At 68.2% G+C, this 223-nt stretch overlaps 1 protein-coding gene across 1 annotated transcript in view; it reads left to right on the top strand.

Moving 5' to 3' along the window:
- Window positions 1–223, top strand: part of PLBD2 (phospholipase B domain containing 2) — a gene marked incomplete at its 5' end in the record, with an annotated part of 4,105 nt that extends 3,882 nt beyond the window's left edge. Inside the window, one exon of the mRNA XM_010023683.1 lies at window positions 56–223. Within this exon, the coding sequence (XP_010021985.1) occupies window positions 56–223 (168 nt within the window). The remainder of the gene's footprint in view (window positions 1–55) is intronic.

The following is a 223-nucleotide window of genomic DNA, read 5'->3' as shown; positions in this document are numbered from 1 at the left end:
GCACCCCCTCCCACAGCCCCCTGCTGACGTGCCCCCCTGTTTTCTCTCCCCGCAGGTCACCTCCTCGGGCATGGTCCCCTCCTTGGCGCTGGTGGCTGCCAGTGGTCCTGCCTGGGATGACGTGCCCCCGTTCCGCTGGAGCACATCCCCGTGCAGCGCCCTGCTGCACATGGGCCACCCTGACCTATGGACCTTCCCCCCCATCAAGGTCCACTGGGACTGA

Source organism: Nestor notabilis, unplaced genomic scaffold, assembly GCF_000696875.1.
Source record: "Nestor notabilis isolate BGI_N333 unplaced genomic scaffold, ASM69687v1 scaffold19890, whole genome shotgun sequence".
NCBI classification, from domain to species: domain Eukaryota; kingdom Metazoa; phylum Chordata; class Aves; order Psittaciformes; family Psittacidae; genus Nestor; species Nestor notabilis.
Note: the sequence above shows the minus strand (reverse complement) of the source record. Positions and strands in the feature narration are given on the sequence as shown.